General features: G+C 38.6%; 1 protein-coding gene across 15 annotated transcripts in view; it reads left to right on the forward strand.

Annotated features, from left to right (window-relative positions):
* Positions 1–16,061, forward strand: part of kif1b (kinesin family member 1B) — a 58,321-nt gene that overhangs the window by 13,814 nt on the left and 28,446 nt on the right. For 6 of the 15 annotated variants that reach the window (XM_015378127.1, XM_015378128.1, XM_015378138.1 and 3 more), the window contains exons 3-18: positions 4,091–4,167; positions 4,262–4,441; positions 4,907–4,975; positions 5,764–5,942; positions 6,508–6,619; positions 8,501–8,578; positions 8,660–8,725; positions 8,902–8,919; positions 9,158–9,233; positions 9,627–9,705; positions 9,798–9,940; positions 10,517–10,558; positions 12,735–12,946; positions 13,751–13,830; positions 14,739–14,814; positions 15,879–15,958. In XM_015378127.1, the coding sequence (XP_015233613.1) occupies positions 4,091–4,167; positions 4,262–4,441; positions 4,907–4,975; positions 5,764–5,942; positions 6,508–6,619; positions 8,501–8,578; positions 8,660–8,725; positions 8,902–8,919; positions 9,158–9,233; positions 9,627–9,705; positions 9,798–9,940; positions 10,517–10,558; positions 12,735–12,946; positions 13,751–13,830; positions 14,739–14,814; positions 15,879–15,958 (1,567 nt within the window). The remainder of the gene's footprint in view (positions 1–4,090; positions 4,168–4,261; positions 4,442–4,906; positions 4,976–5,763; positions 5,943–6,507; positions 6,620–8,500; positions 8,579–8,659; positions 8,726–8,901; positions 8,920–9,157; positions 9,234–9,626; positions 9,706–9,797; positions 9,941–10,516; positions 10,559–12,734; positions 12,947–13,750; positions 13,831–14,738; positions 14,815–15,878; positions 15,959–16,061) is intronic. The other 9 variants (XM_015378132.1, XM_015378133.1, XM_015378140.1 and 6 more) reach the window with 5 other exon arrangements.

Below are 16,061 nucleotides of genomic sequence, written 5' to 3' on the forward strand. Positions count from 1 at the left end.
GGTTCTGCTTGGCTAATGTCGACAGCTGCTCTGCTTCAACGGTCATGAAACTGACGCAGGCAAGCTGGTTATGAAGCTGTATTTGAGAAATGGCATGCAGCTCTAATATGGTGCTGAATATTTGTTCCTAAGAACAACAGGAAATGAGAACACAAAAACATGACTCATGTATTACCCATTAGTAAAAGAGTGATAATGATAATCTTAAATAACAACAAGAGGAAAAGCTGTATCTATTTTCAGTAGTGCGGTAGTTATTGATTAATCTGCGGGTGGAGAAAACTGAAAACTTAAAATTCTCCGATATCAAGGTGAAACAACTTTATACCATCTATACAATAAGATTATGTGTTTTCAATATGGCTGTCAGTAGTAGAAAATGTCTGGTTAGTGATATTATTAAGATTCTTCAGGCTTTTAAAAAGTGACATCAAACCATTCTTGCGATTTAAAGTTAATCCAATAAAATGTGGAAGAAACTTTGTTGTTTATTTGCATTTTCAATGGGGAGCATAAAGTAACACCAGCTGCCAATCCCCCACTTAATGCTACACCCTTCTTGTCAGCTCTGAAATGTCCCCCCTGCTTTAATAAAGTGTGCTATATTGTTGGCAGTATGTGTGAAAAATGAAAACAAAATAACTGCTTACCTTCTATTCAGAATACAAAAGCATGAATGTTGATTAAATACGGATGGTAGCTTAATTACAGGATTAAACATATGTGGTTGTCTCATGTGTCCCTGTGTGACGGACAGGAGAACGGTCATTGTTTGGGCCTCCCTCAGTGGTAGCTGCAGTTGGGCTTTAAATTTAGTGATCTGTTGTATTTAAGAGTAGAGTAGCAAGCTTTTATTTTGATCTGAACCTCAACGAGCTGCGCATGTCCTGAAACTGAATAATCTACTAGGAGCTTTCAGTGCCTGCATCCTTCTTGGGTTTTGTTTTGTTTTTTTTCCTCTGATGGTTCACCCTTTAGCAAGTTAGTTCCTTTTCCTTTCAAAGTTTCATACATGCATTCATTTCCTGCCATCATCCTCTGCTTCTTGCGAGTCTAAATTGCCATTGATCAGCTTGAATGAACAGCTATTAGTTCTCTAGAGGTTTACTAGCTAAGAGGGGTTGATGTGTTCAGCCATTTTAGACTCTGTCTGTCCATCTCAGGTGAAAGGGGAAAGCTTTTAGTCCCCATCTGCTGCTCGGAGACCTCCTAACAGCTAATTAGGGAGGTGTTTTTTTAAGCTTTCCTACTTGGATTATAAGACCCCATGTTGTTCGCTGTAGCAGAAAATGTCTGCCAGCTATAACCAGCTGAGTGATGCTGTCTGGATGGCAGGATGTGGTTAGTTAACTGCTACCTACCTTGCCTTCAAATGGAGAGCTCCTGTGGAGTGTTCCACGTATTCCCACTCCCAATTTTGAACAGGATCTATTGATGCAGCGCAGGTTCTATCCAAGGGAAAAATAACTTTTCTTGTGGCTTATATTGGCTCTCTGTAGCTTTTCCTCTCATAACCTGGATATATTTTTTTTTAGCCTGGAATAAAATATGTTTCAATTTTAGTTCCTTATACCCGGATTTGCTAAAGTTATTAAAAAAACAATGAGTTGTGCAGACTTGTAAGAAGTAAACGATGCAATTCAGGGATTTGCACCTGGAAACTTTTGTTTTTATTAGTGATTTTGTTATAATACGATTTCTAAAAGCTTTAACAAAGCTTTGGATTCATGAAATTTCCTATTACTTATGGGATCTGACCTTATAAGTGGCTTAATGTCTTAGCTACAAATCCTGCAGCTTTTCAGAACAAGCTTTCGCATATGTTTAGAGTGTTAAAATGGCTATAAGCCTGAAATCAAAGCTAGAATATATGGTAATTGTTCATAAATCCGCATTTAAATCATTTTCCTGCGATTGGTGATAAGGAATGCTTGAGAGAAGAGAGAAAAAGGGAACACAGCGTGCTGCATCCTCTCCCCCCTTCTTTGCCAAGTTGAAGTTGTTATGGCAACCAGAGTCTGATCCTATACCTGTTGCCATGGCTGAGAGGAACAGATTTATGACGTTGTTTATGAGGCAGCAAAAATGCTTCTTCCATCTCATGCTCGGAGTGTAACTGAAATGTAATGGTGTTTACCGCGGACCCCTGGCTTCATTCCCTCAAAGGCTGGTGGCATCCTGGTTCCACTGTGAGCTATAGAATATATACCTACCTGCTGGTGGTGTGGAATGATGTGAAAGAACATTGCCAAAAATTAAAACAACCGCAAATTATGCGGTTGTTTTAATTTTCTTTTAGACTCTAGGCCTTTGCCTCACTTCCTCTTAAATGATTGGATGCTACAATCTAGCCTCACAAGGATGATTTCTTGTTAAAACAAAGTCCTCCTGCAACTATTCTAATTTTTATTTTATTTTTTTATAAATTTATTACAAAAATCACCCTTTTATAAAATGTTATTAAGGAACTTGACCGAGCCAGCGGTCAGCAAATGCTTTGTCCTGCTGGAATGGAGTTATATCCTACCGTGTGGTTTCACCATCCGGCTGTCACTAAAGTCCCAATATCTAGTGGTTTGTATTGCAGTGCCAGGATGCCCGCTCATTAATAGTACTTTAAATTGTTCCAGGAAGAGGGTAATAGGGTCATCAGTAACCTGACCTCCCCCCCTTGATTTCTTCACGCCGACTCTCCAGTTTCTCTCCAGAGGCAGGTCAGAGGTGAAAATGGGCTTTATATAGCCACCCATCTCTCTGTATCCTCTTCCAGTACCCAATATGGAAGCAGCCGCCATGCACCTCAACCTGAAGTCTGCAGGGCATAGAAGCAAATGCATTGTTTTAACTCGAAGATGGCTTGTTGAGGTGCAGTAGAGATGTTTGTATAATGATCACACTTTGAGTGCAAAGCAGTTCAGAGGACATGCAGTGCCTCTCTGTCAGCATGATGTGACCCATGGAGGGCGATATGCAATCCCTGTCTCTCCTCTTCTCCTGCATTATTGATAAGTGTGCTGAAATTCTCTGAGCATGTCGGGCACTCTGCAGGCGACATTTTGATGCAAAAGCCTCTCAAGCAGCCTGATGTGAAGGAGCAAAAGCGGCTTGAATTTGCCCATCATTACGGAACACAATTAAATATAACAAAGATAATTACAGCTGTGGAGCTGCTGCAACAGACTTGATCAGCATATGCAGCTTTACTGTACATCGGTACTTCTGATGATAACAGTTTGGGTTATTTCTTTAAATATCCTACAAACGAGTCTCCATCTGTGTTTACGTCAAACTTACACTCTTAGAGCTAGGACATTTGTTCTGTTGGTACCAGTCAGCCTGGATGGCGTGATGAAATACCAGGCATAGCAGCAGATTCTTTCTCATAAAGAAATGTTTGACCCCAGCGATCAGCTTGGCTGTGTGGATCCGCTGTCAGCACATTTAAAGCAGGTGAAATGTTGTAGAAGATGTTGCATAATGGTACCAGACCCAATCCTTATTTTGTTTGTTTGTTTTCAGGCCTGTTTAGAGATGAAAGGCCAGGGCCTTGGTTATACCCAGAACATTTTAAGTTCTCTGAAAAAGGGGGGAAATGGATGTAATGTGTCACTGACTCGTGACTTTCAGGTCCAAAGATATCATTCTTGTTTCTTGTGATTCAAAAACTGCAAGTTGACTGGTTTTTGCCAACAGGCCTTAAAATTAGCACTGGATGAAATTTTAGACATTTCCTGATCAGGCTTTTCTGCCTCAGCGTTTTTCTGCCCTTCATTTGAGCTCTGACCTAAAGGTTCAGACTAAAAACAAAAATATTAAACTGTTCAGTTTTGAAACTAACAAAAAATAAGCAGTAAACTGGTGTATTAATTCATATCACTTGCATGTATCATTTAATCTTTAAGGGTAAAGAGGTGAACATACTGTCATCTGATCTACATTAATTCAACATTTGAATGCATTGTGTGAAATGTCTTTATTTTTGCTGATCACACATTTTACGAAAGTTTTTTTTTTCCCTCATTGTGTTTTGCTGCCTAAACTGTTGTTGATGTTTTAAACTAATATCTTACTTTCCACACTTTCTCCACAGCTATCCTCAATCCCAAAGCCCCCAAAGAACCTCCAAAAACATTTAGTTTTGATTACTCCTACTGGTCACACACCACGGTGAGTAGACCTTCCGAAACTTTATATTTAGAATTCATGGTTGGCCTTAGAAACCACGCTTGCATATCCTAATAACTGTTTTCTCGTCCGACAGCCAGAGGACCCCTGCTTTGCATCACAGAACCGTGTGTACAAGGACATTGGGAAGGAAATGCTGGAGCATGCCTTTGAGGGCTACAACGTCTGCATATTTGCTTACGGCCAGACTGGAGCTGGCAAATCCTACACTATGATGGGCAAACAGGAGGAGGGACAGGAAGGAATCATTCCCATGGTTTGTATGATTCACTGTTGAAAATCTGTTGCTTCATGGGGAGTTAAGCAGTTTTGTACCTCTAGAAAACAAATGACATGTCTTCTAACTGTAATGGGTTATTATTAACACAGCCTTAAGGCATTTATGTTACTTTTATGTTACTCTATGGATATGGATATTCTTATCTATTTCTGCTGCTCCACACTCTACTTTTTTCTCAACCTGTTAAATTCTTTCTGCATTTTTTTAAAATGAATTAACCATAAGAGCTTTTTAAATAATAAATGAGTCATTTTATAATATAAAAACAGCCCCGCAATTTGAAAAAAAAAAGTTAATATTTATGAAGCCTCTAGTTTAATTGTTACGTAATAGGATAGATTTTACATGACTGGCTTGATAAGCAACATTGGCTCTTTTTTTTGCTGTGTTTGTCTCTTTATGAATATGGAACCAAAATCGTCTTTTTTCTTTGCTTTTCAGCTTTGTGAAGATCTGTTTGAGAAAATCAATGAAGACTGCAACAAAGAGGAGCTCTCCTACTCAGTAGAGGTATATTTTATACAGGGAGACTGCCATTAGAAATCCTTAATGTTAAAATGTTATGTTTCTTCTAATAACTCTTCAGTGACCATTGATATATGTCATATATCAAACAGATGAAGACAAGCTTCATATATGCTTGTCCTTAGGCTTTATTTTAGCAATGCATTGATCTGGTTTTGGACAGATTTCCAGTATCTGGACATTTTTTTTCCAAATATTTTTCTTATTCTTTTTTTGCAATCCTACAATCCTACACTTTACTTTTTTTACTCCTGTTTTTCAAATTAAAGTTTCAAAACAGCTGACAATTAGCGATTAGTTTGCTTAGCATTACTAGCAGTAAACAGCAGCCTCTGAATTCTGCATGAAGGTTCATCCGTACCTTAACTTTGAGATGAATCCAGCATGTTTCACTGCTAATAGATGACACCTCAGTGGAATAAAGCTGAAACTTTGTCTTATTCTGGTATTTGCTGAAGTCAGACTCTGTTTAAAAGCAGCTGCCAGAATTAATATTAAAAGTAAAGGTTTCCCTTTAAAAAAATAGCCACTGATAACTGACTTAATTTTCAAGCAACCTACTGATATTGAAAATAAGTTTTGGTCTGTCAGGTTGAACTTTCATATTAAACTGTACCTGCTGGAGTCTCCTGGTAGGGTGGAATATGATGTATTGACTCTTCTGCTCTTATCTACCTGCATTCCTTAAGAGCTGCTAATATATGTTAGATTCACTGAGCTGTAAAAGTGTGCTTCCACCAATAAATTATACTTGCTGTTTAAATCATTTTCAGGTGAGTTACATGGAGATCTACTGTGAAAGGGTGAGAGATTTGCTCAATCCTAAGAACAAAGGGAACCTGAGGGTACGAGAGCATCCGCTGCTAGGTCCCTACGTGGAGGACCTGTCCAAACTAGCGGTCACATCCTACACAGACATCGCTGATTTAATGGATGCAGGAAATAAAGCAAGGTGAGTCAAGCAGTCATCTCTAGGTATGAATGAGCTGAAGAAGAGAGAACAAACAAGGATTATGAGAACAATAATTTTGTGCTGATTATTGATAAGAACTTGTGTATTTCTATCATCTGTAATTATAGAATCAACAGTTTAATTTCTTTTCACTGTTTCATTTTGCACATGAAACAGTAAGAGAAGATGAAATACCAGGATGATTTGCTGTGTGTTAGAAAAGCTACCCTGCTTTAATCTCTCTGTGCTGACTCAGAGGGCTTATTTCTAGAACGTGGCGTATAAAGCCAGTGTCTCCCCCATGGCCATCCCTCTGAGAGAGCCTCGTACACTCTGTCTGCCGTCCTTTCAGTATTATCCCCCTCCGCGGCACAAACTAATCCCTTGGACTGGATTCACCTTAATAGGTGTAAAACCCTGGGTTGATTGTACTCGTAACACTCAAGACATTTTATACAGCATTTTTTCAATGATTTAGTTTGGGACAAAGGTGTGTAGGAAATCAAATTATGTCCATTTTACAATGTTGTTTAACTACCTATGCTCCTGTGTGCCTTTTATACAGAACGGTTGCTGCTACAAACATGAATGAGACCAGCAGCAGGTCTCATGCCGTTTTTACCATCGTCTTCACGCAGAAGAAACATGACAGTGAGACGGACCTCACCACAGAAAAGGTCAGGTTGTTGGTCCCTCTAAAAGGAATGTGACTGAAGCCTCTTTAAACATTTACTTTACATTTAAAGTTTTTTAGTTTCCAGGATATTATTAGTAAATCAGACCTTTTTTTCCCGAGGTATAATGATTTAACTGACAAACAGGGCCATTCCCAAAAAAATAGAACCTTCCATTTGCAGGATTTTCTAATTGATTTCAGTTGAGATGTTAAGAAATTGAATCTATCTACTAGTATGTGTCCTGCTCTTTTGCTGAAAACTGCATTAGCCATTTTTGTTTGTGTGCTAGAGGCCCACTAGCTGCATTTACGCTACAGAGGAAGAATGGGCTATCCTGAAAAATCAACCGCTACACACTATTTCATGTTATCGATTATTAGCCTGGCTAGACAGACGGACTTGCATGGATGTAAGTCAGTCTGGTAAGGCTCTAAAATAGACCAGACCACAGCTCAGGAGGCGGAAGTTTACATGTGTGCCAGAATTACCCATAACGCCGAAGCTATTTTCTCTAACCATAACTGTTAATATCTCACTACAGTGGAGCAATATTTTCATGATGCACTTTGTCGCATCCCGAATGAGATGGATACATCTTTAAGAATTCAATAACTGGCTGCATTAAGAGCTTATTTAAATGAAAAAATAAAAAAAGGAAAAAGTTTTCCTCACCATCCATAGTTATCCTATTATTTAACCTGTTGAATGATTCCATTAGTCCAGCCAATGAATGCTATTAGCTGGCCAAGCTGATTGGATGTGTGATGCTGTGGGCCTTTTTGCTCTCCAAAATACCACAAACTTTGGTAGCATGCATGGCATCATGAAATAAAAGGATATTTTTGCTTAACATTTAGAGAAATTAGGATCATCCTATTGTTTACCAGCAGAAAGACAATAAAAATATTTTTCCCACAAACAAAAGAAAGGATTCCCCACATGAAAAGCGATCTTTCAAAATGGCCATTTCACTCCATAGAGCTGAACTCTTTTGAAATCCTTTCAGGTGAGCTGAATAGAAGAGGAATTTCAAGAAAACCTTGAACCTTCAGTAAAGGCTAACACGTCTCTCTATTTGCTAACTTCTATCCAACTGAAAAAATAAAGAGTGTGGCAAATTGGGATACATCTTGTTTAGACAAAAAATAAATTTTTGGGAGAAAAAAAAAGAAATTAAGAAAAGTCCCAAACTGTTGTGAATTTGTGAAAATGGTTTAAATTTGTCCTGAATGGAGAAGGTGGGGGAATAGAGCCATTTTACATACGACTTCCAGCGTTTCCTCTGACGCTGTGAAGAAACAAAGATCACAGTTTATTTTGAAAACAATGGCTATTGTTTCCAGTGACTCTCGTCTGTTATTTTTAATTATTACTGCCAGGCTATATCTCGCTTAAAATGAATGCATAACTGTTGGCTCTTTTCTGCATAGATTTGAATGTTTTAGGTTTTCACTGAGGTACTGTTCTATTTTTATTGGAGCAATATCTTAATATTTAAAGGACATTTTTAAGGATAAGGATGTTTGCATATTAGAGTGGTTGTTAAATTGAAGAATTGATTAACAACTTGAACTTTTAGGCGTATATTACACCTAACAGGGGTAGATTAGAGCAATCCTTTTTCTTTTAAAGTTATGTATAATATGTTTCTGAACGTGACATCACTGACTAAGTAACGTAAATAAGAAAAATAATACCATGTGTTAATTATGTGATAATAACTAAGAAGAATAGAGGTATATTTCTTGTTGATCCTCATTATCAAAATATTTGGAGACATCTTTGTCTTCAGCTGTTCTTATATCATTTAACTTCCCTTAATGCAAATGCAATTTATTATTTAAGGTCTGGGCATCTTATAGATTTGCTCTCTCTCCTTAGGTCAGTAAAATTAGTCTGGTAGACTTGGCAGGAAGTGAGCGTGCAGATTCCACTGGAGCTAAAGGTACCAGACTAAAGGTAGGGGGCTCATCTGCACACATTTTCTGCAATTAGAAGCCTATGATCTGATCTTATTTAATGTTTGATATATGATTGCAGGAGGGAGCAAACATCAACAAATCTCTTACTACTTTAGGGAAGGTCATCTCTGCCTTGGCTGAAGTGGTAAGTCCCTTATGCCTGATTGCATTTCCTGCTTTTTCTTTCCTTCTTTACATCCTTTCTTTCCCTCTTGACCGTGACCCTGCCTACTTAAAGGCTTGCTGTTTGCAGCCTGGCATGCTGTAACTTCTGCCCTTCTGTTTTCTCTCCTCTTGTCCTTGTAATGCCTGCTTACACAGGATAACTGTACCAGCAAGGTAAACACTTTGACAGCTAAAGCACTCAATCATTACTGTACTAGGTGTTAAAGTTGACTCCATTTTATCAGCTTTTATACCGTGCTTTTAGGTAATATGGACAATTACGCCTACAGGCCCCAAGAAAATCTCTCTGCCTATATTACCATTTACAGCAGGTTCTTCCTGTAGTGCTGAAAACAAAAGCTTTGCATCATTTTGTTGCAGTATTCAATTGAGCAGTTTTGTTCCTTTGCAGAGCAAGAAAAAGAAAAAGACAGACTTCATCCCTTACAGAGACTCTGTCCTGACCTGGCTGCTGAGGGAAAACCTCGGTATGAACCCTGATGACACTTGATAAATATGCTTGTCTGACTGAATCTCCATCTTTGAGGTGTTCAGTGAGGTATTTATTTTTGCATAGTAAGTGATCCATTTGTGTAATGGAAAATAAAGCAGCAGTATAAAAATGACTGGAGCAAGTGTGCATTACCCTCAGCCAATTTAAGAAGAACCCTGTCAGCAGACTGTATTTCAAACTAACAAGACGAGAGGATACTTCTATCTTCGGATTAGTGCAGGCAGTATATCTTTAGCACTTCCTTGATGCAGTATGTTTTCTTAATTCAGTTTTGTTAAAGGCAAATATTGCATTTGGGAATAAAGTTGATATTCTGTAATGCAAAAGTATAAAAAATTGTCATCCTTCCTGACCTACTTGTTTCTAGGTGGAAACTCCAGAACAGCCATGGTAGCTGCCCTCAGTCCTGCAGATATCAACTATGATGAAACCCTCAGTACACTGCGGTAAGGTCTTGAGGTTTATTTTCTCAAAATGAAAGCATGTGTATGATTTCAAGCCTGACTAAAAGCCTGTTTTTTTTTTTAAATATATATAGCTATGCTGACCGAGCCAAGAACATCAAATGTAACGCCGTTATCAATGAGGATCCCAATAACAAGTTGGTGCGTGATCTGAAGGATGAAGTGGCTCGACTAAAGGAGCTGCTCCGCGCCCAGGGCCTTGGAGACATCCTGGACAGTGAGTGTGCAGCCAGTTCAGTCAGGGCATTCTTTAAGCTGACACCAACTTTCTTTATCAGTACTGCCTCAAAGCTCTATGCTATTTAAGTTTCTTCCTATCCAAGTTCCTGAACATGTCCGTAATCCAAAATATTCTTATAAGATATTAGTTTTTCTGTTCTCTATATATTCAGTATTTTTATTTCAATTCAAGCTCTAATTTATTGAACATACTTTCCACTGCTGGGCCTGACGCGACGTAAACCAGATTGAAATGCCACCCTTCATTAGCTAAATACAAGAGTAATGGCTCCCCTCCCTGTCAATTAGAAAAAGCCACCAGTGTTGGCATGCATAATTACAAGTGTTGCAATCTATATGTTCAAATAGTTGAACTGATTAACAAGCTGCCTACTTGCTGATGTTTCCTAATGTCATGCAGAGTGACTTGACGCTTTAACCAGTCAGTCTATGACCTTGTATCTCATCCTTGTTATCTTTTATATTAAGCTCTCCGAGATATTTCTCTTAGTTATCTCTCTCATACTACTAGCACTGACTTCTGATCCTTCTCATCTTTTCCTGCTCCCCTTAGTTGATCCAATGGGGGATGATTACCCAGGAAGTGGAATCAAATGTGTGTATACGTGTGCTAGTTATGCTTTGTGTATTTTTACTGCTTAAACTCTGAAGGCTAATTGCTTAGGACCCCCACTGCTCATATATTAAATCTTCTGCCAGCTTTGCATGTATTTGCTTAAAAGCCAGGAATGGCTTAAGAAATAAGACTCTGAAATGCAAGGCTTTTGTAGGTGGATTTTGGCAAGAGTTAGCATGCAATTAGGTTAGCATGCTTTGCGCTTGCTCTTCTGTTAATTTTAGACTGATGGGGGTGAGGCAGCTTTTTTTCTGGCTGGTTTCAATCCAACTATTTTTTTTTAAAATCAACCTTTAGAAAAGAATAGTGTTACATCGGTCTCCCCCACCCCCAGAGCCCATGGATCATTGTATAATCATGTCTCATCTTGTCTCACTCACTGTCTGAAGCTTCTGTTTTTGTGGCCAGTGGCTCTTGCTGCTTTTTTATCCTGTTTTCTTTCACTAATCATCCATCGCAGGTGACAGTGCTCAATGCTTTAGAATGCCTCTTCTGAGTTCTCAAAGTGAGACTCAGATCTACAGATCAAAAGGTGCATATATATATTCATTTATTTTGCAAGTAGCGGCTTCAGGAGTGTGTATGTATACGGAGTTGACTAACATAGTGTGCTTTAATAGTTTTGATAATTTTGTAGTGCACCCTTTGCTTATACATTACTGCCCACTAGTCCCTGTAAGTTTCAGAAGTATTCACTTACCTGCTCTTTGTGCTTAAAGATGGCATTTATTTCTCAGTGTAATAACAATATACTAATTTTTGTTCTTTTGTCGGAAAATCCTATTAACTTATAGATGATTTCTGAGGTAGCATATAAGCTAAACAATTTTAGCTTAAGCTAATGAGAGTTTTAGCTATACAATTTCAACTCTTTACTAATCCCAATCTGATTTAATGTTAAGCCCATGGATAGGGTAGCTATTGCTGTTCTAAATTGCTTAAAAAAAAAAGGTTTTATGAACTTTTAATAATTAATGCCCCTGTAGTTTCCAGCAAGCCAGCTACGCTAATATTAGCTCTGTTAGTGGCTAGCTGCTAATGGTGTGGGGGGTAAAAAGAAAATTGTTTATATTTTTGATTGTAAAACATCTCAAGCTAAAGCCATTGTATATTAGATAACTGATCCCTCTATAAAAAAAATATAGGAAGAAAAGTTTTGTTCATTATTAAGGAATTGAACAACTAATTATGATTATTTGAATAAGCAGCAATGTAGTAATCAATTTAAGTGTACAGACTACAGTATAAATGTCCTGTTTAGGAACAATCCATGAGTAATTATGCCGAAAGTGCATTTAAAACGTATGCGTTTTAAAGATTAAAAACCTTCTTGGTCTGCAAAAATGTTTAGCCTTATCTACAAGCAAATTCTGTTATAAAGCATTTATAAATGGTTAGATGCATCCCTAGTGTGTTAATATTTTTAGTATACTTAGAGGACTTAAACTGAAGCCAGTATAGATATAAAGACTGCAGAGGAAAAAAAAAAAAAGAAAATGTTGAAGATGTAAACAGCAGGGATTTCTGTCTGGTAATGCTTGGTTTCCTTGAATGTGAGGCTCCTGTTTTTAACAAAGCCTACATTCCCCTCAGAAAGCAATCACTCGTAAATGAAGATTGCAGTCTTCATATTAACCTTTGAGTGATGCAGCTGCAGCTTTGCTGTGTCTCTGGATCTGCAAGCGCATGAATACAATTCATTCATCACCAGAAGAGCGGGCTGGACTTGGGCAGCATGTCTCTCGGTTTCTTGTCCTGTTTTTGCACTTTGTTGCGGTCTCCATCTCACTTCAGTCCTTTAGTTAAAACCTTAACAGCAGTTTTCACACAGGGTCTTTAATCCAAACCAAATATTAAAGCAGTGCCCTGTAAATGAGGAATGTAATTGCATTCTAAAATCTGGTCTATTTTGCTGGTGTGAAAACTGCTGCCTTCTATAGTTTAAGCTGCATTCTGATTGTTTTTCTTAACCCTCTGATGTAAAAAGTGTGTCTTACATTGGTCTTTCCCCTCCTGTGTCCTTTCTTTTCCCCTCTGTTTTCCTCTCTTCCTTTTTGATGTTTGGTTCTTCCATTTTATGTGTTTACTCCCTCCACCCTATATCCTGGGCCTTCCCCTCCTTCTGTCTGTCTCTCTCTTCTTGTTGGTGGCTCAGACCTCAAAGACATTCAGAACAATAAGAATAGATACTTGATAGCCTCAGAGAACCAACGCCCTGGCCATTTCTCCACAGCCCCTATTGGTTCCCTGACAGCCTCTCCATCCTCTGGCGCACTGTGCAACCAGGGGGGTCTTCAATCAGTCACCAGTATCCAGGAACGCATCATGTCTACGCCTGGAGGAGAGGAGGCCATTGAAAGGCTCAAGGTAATTATAGTAACAACTGTGGTCCCAGGCAATATGTAGGTATCCCATCTCCCACTTGGTTCTCCCTCTGACAGGAAGGGGGGAGGTTTCCGAAGATGCTTGACTAATTTTAAATGAAAATGAAATTAGAGTTTTAATACCACAAGCACTGAATTAAAAAAAAAAAATCATGCATTTACCAGAGGTTTAATTTCTATACTTACTAGAAGTATAATTGTAACCCCCACTCTGATAAAACTCTGCGTGTGTCCTCAGCACTTCATATTGCTCCTCTACAGCTCTCGCTCAGTAGATAAGGCAACAACATAGTGCTCCACGAGCTGCAGTTCCCATGACAACCATGGTTCCCAATCCGTCCGTCATCCCAGTGACGTCAAGTGGCGACGCAAATACAGAGGAAATGAGACAAAAATAGATTGAACTCTTATGGGCTTGTAGCGATCACAGTGAGGCGAATCATGTGTACTTATTTTAAAGGAAGCATCATAAAGTTTGACTTATAAATAGAACTCATCCCTAACCTGTTGTTATACTCTATGCCTGTGGTCTGCTTCATTAAATATTAAACACATGTTTCATTGATAAGCTAAATATCTGCTGTAAAATGAAACGGCCTCCTTTGCCATAAGAGTTCAAAGTTCTAGTATTTTAATAGTTCTTTCTGTTTAATATTGAAGAAATTTTATCTCAGCCTAAACAATTCAAAGATTTTTCTCTTTAGTATAGAGGAATAGAAGCAAAGACGTTGGCCTGACCGAAATACAGCTAAATCAATTTTTTTAACGTTTCCCGTTTTGTATTCAGGAGTCAGAAAAGATCATTGCTGAGCTCAATGAAACCTGGGAGGAGAAACTACGGAAGACAGAAGCAATCCGAATGGAGAGGTCAGTATAATCAGATGGCTTTTTCTCATTTCCATATGCGTCTGCTAGAAGGGGGGGGTTGCTCGTCCTCTATGTGCATCCACCCCATCACAAGCTAATTGGGATTTATAGTCTGTCCATGCTGCTCTTCGGAGAATGGTTTGATGGCTCTGGAAAGCTGCCCCCACACCTTTTCTGACGTCAGAAGATGGGAGGCTGTGGCAGTTTTGTGCTTATTTTCCCAAACACACAATCCAGTGTTTAAACCCACCTCCTGCTGGTGTTCTTATGTGGATGTGACAGCTGTTGTTTTTCTCACTTGTAACGCTTTTTTTTGCTTTCATCTGTTACTCTATTATTTGAAATACAGAGTTTTTCTGATGTTGTTGTTATTTGTAGTGTGTGTAAAGCTAAATGCAGTTCTCTTGATGTCTCCCTGGAGAGCCTGCAGCAAAATGCCCTATTTGTAAATGACGCGTCTCCCACCTGCTTGGCTGTTGATTTTTCTCTTTAGTGCTTGTTATCTGAGACTGTAACCTGTTAGGCTTGCCACTGTCTCCTCACTCCTCTTTACTGTTTTTTTTTTTTTTTTTGCTTTCCCCTGCACCAATTCTGTCCATTTTCCTTGCCTTGGTCGTCTCACACTGCTGCTCTAACACTCTTGCTGTACCTTTTTGCTCTTTATCCACTCATCTGTGGCTGCAGTCATGCTGCTGTCTCTCCTCTGAGTCAGAAAAACAATCCCTTACTTCCAGTATTACTGTTAGTCCACCTCCTATAGTTTTCATTCCAGATTTTTGTTGTGAAATTCAAGCAAATGCTTCTTTTTCAAAGGTGTAGGGGAGAACAAATATAAAACATTGTTTGGAAAAGCCTTTAAAGTGTGCAGTGCTATTCCTCATTATGCATGTGTTTTGTCCTCATCACAGGGAGGCTCTGCTTGCAGAGATGGGCGTGGCAATCCGTGAAGATGGAGGCACTTTGGGGGTGTTCTCTCCTAAAAAGGTAGAGGAAGTCTCAGAATAATAGGAGAGGGTTACACAAGTTTTGGACACTGATAGACGGACAAATGTGTCATAACTCTCATGGGCGTGGATATTTGCCCGTCTTTCATTACTTCTGTTTTCCATCTTATCTTTTTTTCCCCCAAGAGATCCCTCCCCTCACCATTGGCTCTTCTCTCACAATCCCATTTGTCATTCTGTCATTCTTTCCACTTTGTTTTTTCTTCACCCTCTCAGCTTAGCCATGATGGTCCATTAGATGAGCAATTTGATTGCTTTTCTACCAAGAAGGTTTGTTTAGTTTATGAATAGATCAAGCCTCTTTCCTCCATTAGATTAGTTCCTACAACTACTGGTTGATTAGTAGTAATATAGTATCTAAGCTAGTTTAATACTGTATTTCTTGGCTTCCAAACACTTGTTTTTAGTAAGTAGCCAAGGTGGTTTATTACCTAAAATGCTGCTCTCTTCCACACTGATGATTCAGACCAATTGCTTCCAAAGTGTTACTCTAACTGGACTTTCCCTTTTTGTTTTTTACTGTATTATCCTTTTGAAAGTAGTAGTGACATAGTGTGGCATATTTATTAGGTTTATATTTGCTTTTTAGGAAAGTCGGCATTAATTCAAAATTTTTATTTTCTGACAGCTTAGGATTTATAAGAACCCCCCCTCCCCCCCTCCATTGGTGTTTTAGAGAAATGTTAGTCCCCAATGGCAATGCCTTTACATTTTTTCTGCCTTTTTTTTAATTGTCTTCATATCTATTTTCTTTATTGACATCTATCTGTTCTTTCACTGTCTTCTTTTCTTGGGGTAGCATTTCAGAGAGAGGCCTTGTGATCTCTATACAGACTTTAATGGGGTGTTTTCCCCTAAAAAGGTTGGTTTGGATTTGTAGCCCATAGGAACCCCTAAAGTCCATTTGTAATTAATCAAATACTTTAGAAAACCACTTCTTTGTTTTTGTGTCATCTGTCAGAGCAGCATCCTTGTCTAATTCAGAAGGTCTCCCTAAAGCTTGTGAAAGGTTTTTGTGTTTATTAATTTTCTGTTCATCTGCAGACTCCACATTTGGTCAACCTGAACGAGGACCCTCTAATGTCTGAGTGTCTGCTCTACTATATCAAAGATGGGATTACAAGGTAACCAAACCTAGATGTTGTAGAGATTTTGAACAGGTTCTGTTTCATTTTTCTGAGTTTTATGTCTAGCGAGGGAAATTGGAAGAATATGAGGCCTAAAATC

This window comes from Cyprinodon variegatus, unplaced genomic scaffold (assembly GCF_000732505.1).
Source record: "Cyprinodon variegatus isolate N-32 unplaced genomic scaffold, C_variegatus-1.0 Scaffold165, whole genome shotgun sequence".
Taxonomy (NCBI): Eukaryota; Metazoa; Chordata; class Actinopteri; order Cyprinodontiformes; family Cyprinodontidae; genus Cyprinodon; species Cyprinodon variegatus.